The sequence below is a fragment of the Calidris pugnax genome, unplaced genomic scaffold (genome assembly GCF_001431845.1).
Source record: "Calidris pugnax isolate Ruff unplaced genomic scaffold, ASM143184v1 scaffold234, whole genome shotgun sequence".
Taxonomy (NCBI): domain Eukaryota; kingdom Metazoa; phylum Chordata; class Aves; order Charadriiformes; family Scolopacidae; genus Calidris; species Calidris pugnax.
Genome location: NW_015090987.1, coordinates 5074 through 5731, shown reverse-complemented (window position 1 = coordinate 5731; position 658 = coordinate 5074). Strand labels below are relative to the sequence as shown.

Below are 658 nucleotides of genomic sequence, written 5' to 3'. Positions count from 1 at the left end.
TGTGCCCCCCAGGCCCCCTGTCCCCCCACGCTGTGCCATCTCCCCCGTGCCCCCCAGCCCCCCCGTGCTGACCCAGGGTGTCGGGGCGCCGCAGGGTGGGCAGGGTGCCGGGGGGCTCGGCCCAGTCCAGCTTGCCCCGGGCGATCAGGTACTTCTTGGCCTTGAAGAGGAGGGTGGGGAAGTCCTGCTGCCCCGCCGCGAAGCTCTCGATCTTGTTCTTCACCGAGCCCAGCACCTGCCGGGCCACCAACCGCCGTCAGGGGCCACCGGGGATGGGATGGGGGTCCCCATGGCCATCAGGGGCCACCAGGGCTTGGCTGGAGGTCCCTACGGCCATCAGGAGCCACCAGAGCTCATCTAGGGGGCCCCATGGCCATCAGGGGTCACCAGGGCTCATCTGGGGGTCCCCATGGCCATCAGGGGCCACTGGGCACAGCTGGAGGTCCCTACGGCCATCAGGGGCCACCAAGGCATGGCTGGGGGTCCCCACAGTCATAATGGGGGTCCAGGGCTCATCTGGAGGTCCCCATGGCCATCAGGGGCCACCAGGGCTTGGCTGGGGGACTCCACAGCCATCAGGGGCAACCAGGGCTTGGCTGGGGGTCCCCATGGCCTAAGGGGCCACTGGGGCATGGCCAGGGGTCCCCACAGTCATAAA

At 69.6% G+C, this 658-nt stretch overlaps 1 protein-coding gene across 1 annotated transcript in view; it reads left to right on the top strand.

Annotated features, from left to right (window-relative positions):
• The window catches only part of RPS11 (ribosomal protein S11), a 13292-nt gene extending 12931 nt beyond the window's left edge, over positions 1-361 (top strand). The window contains exon 5 of the mRNA XM_014954008.1: positions 77-361. Coding sequence (XP_014809494.1) covers positions 77-361 — 285 coding nt within the window. The remainder of the gene's footprint in view (positions 1-76) is intronic.
• The last annotated feature ends 297 nt before the right edge of the window (positions 362-658 follow it).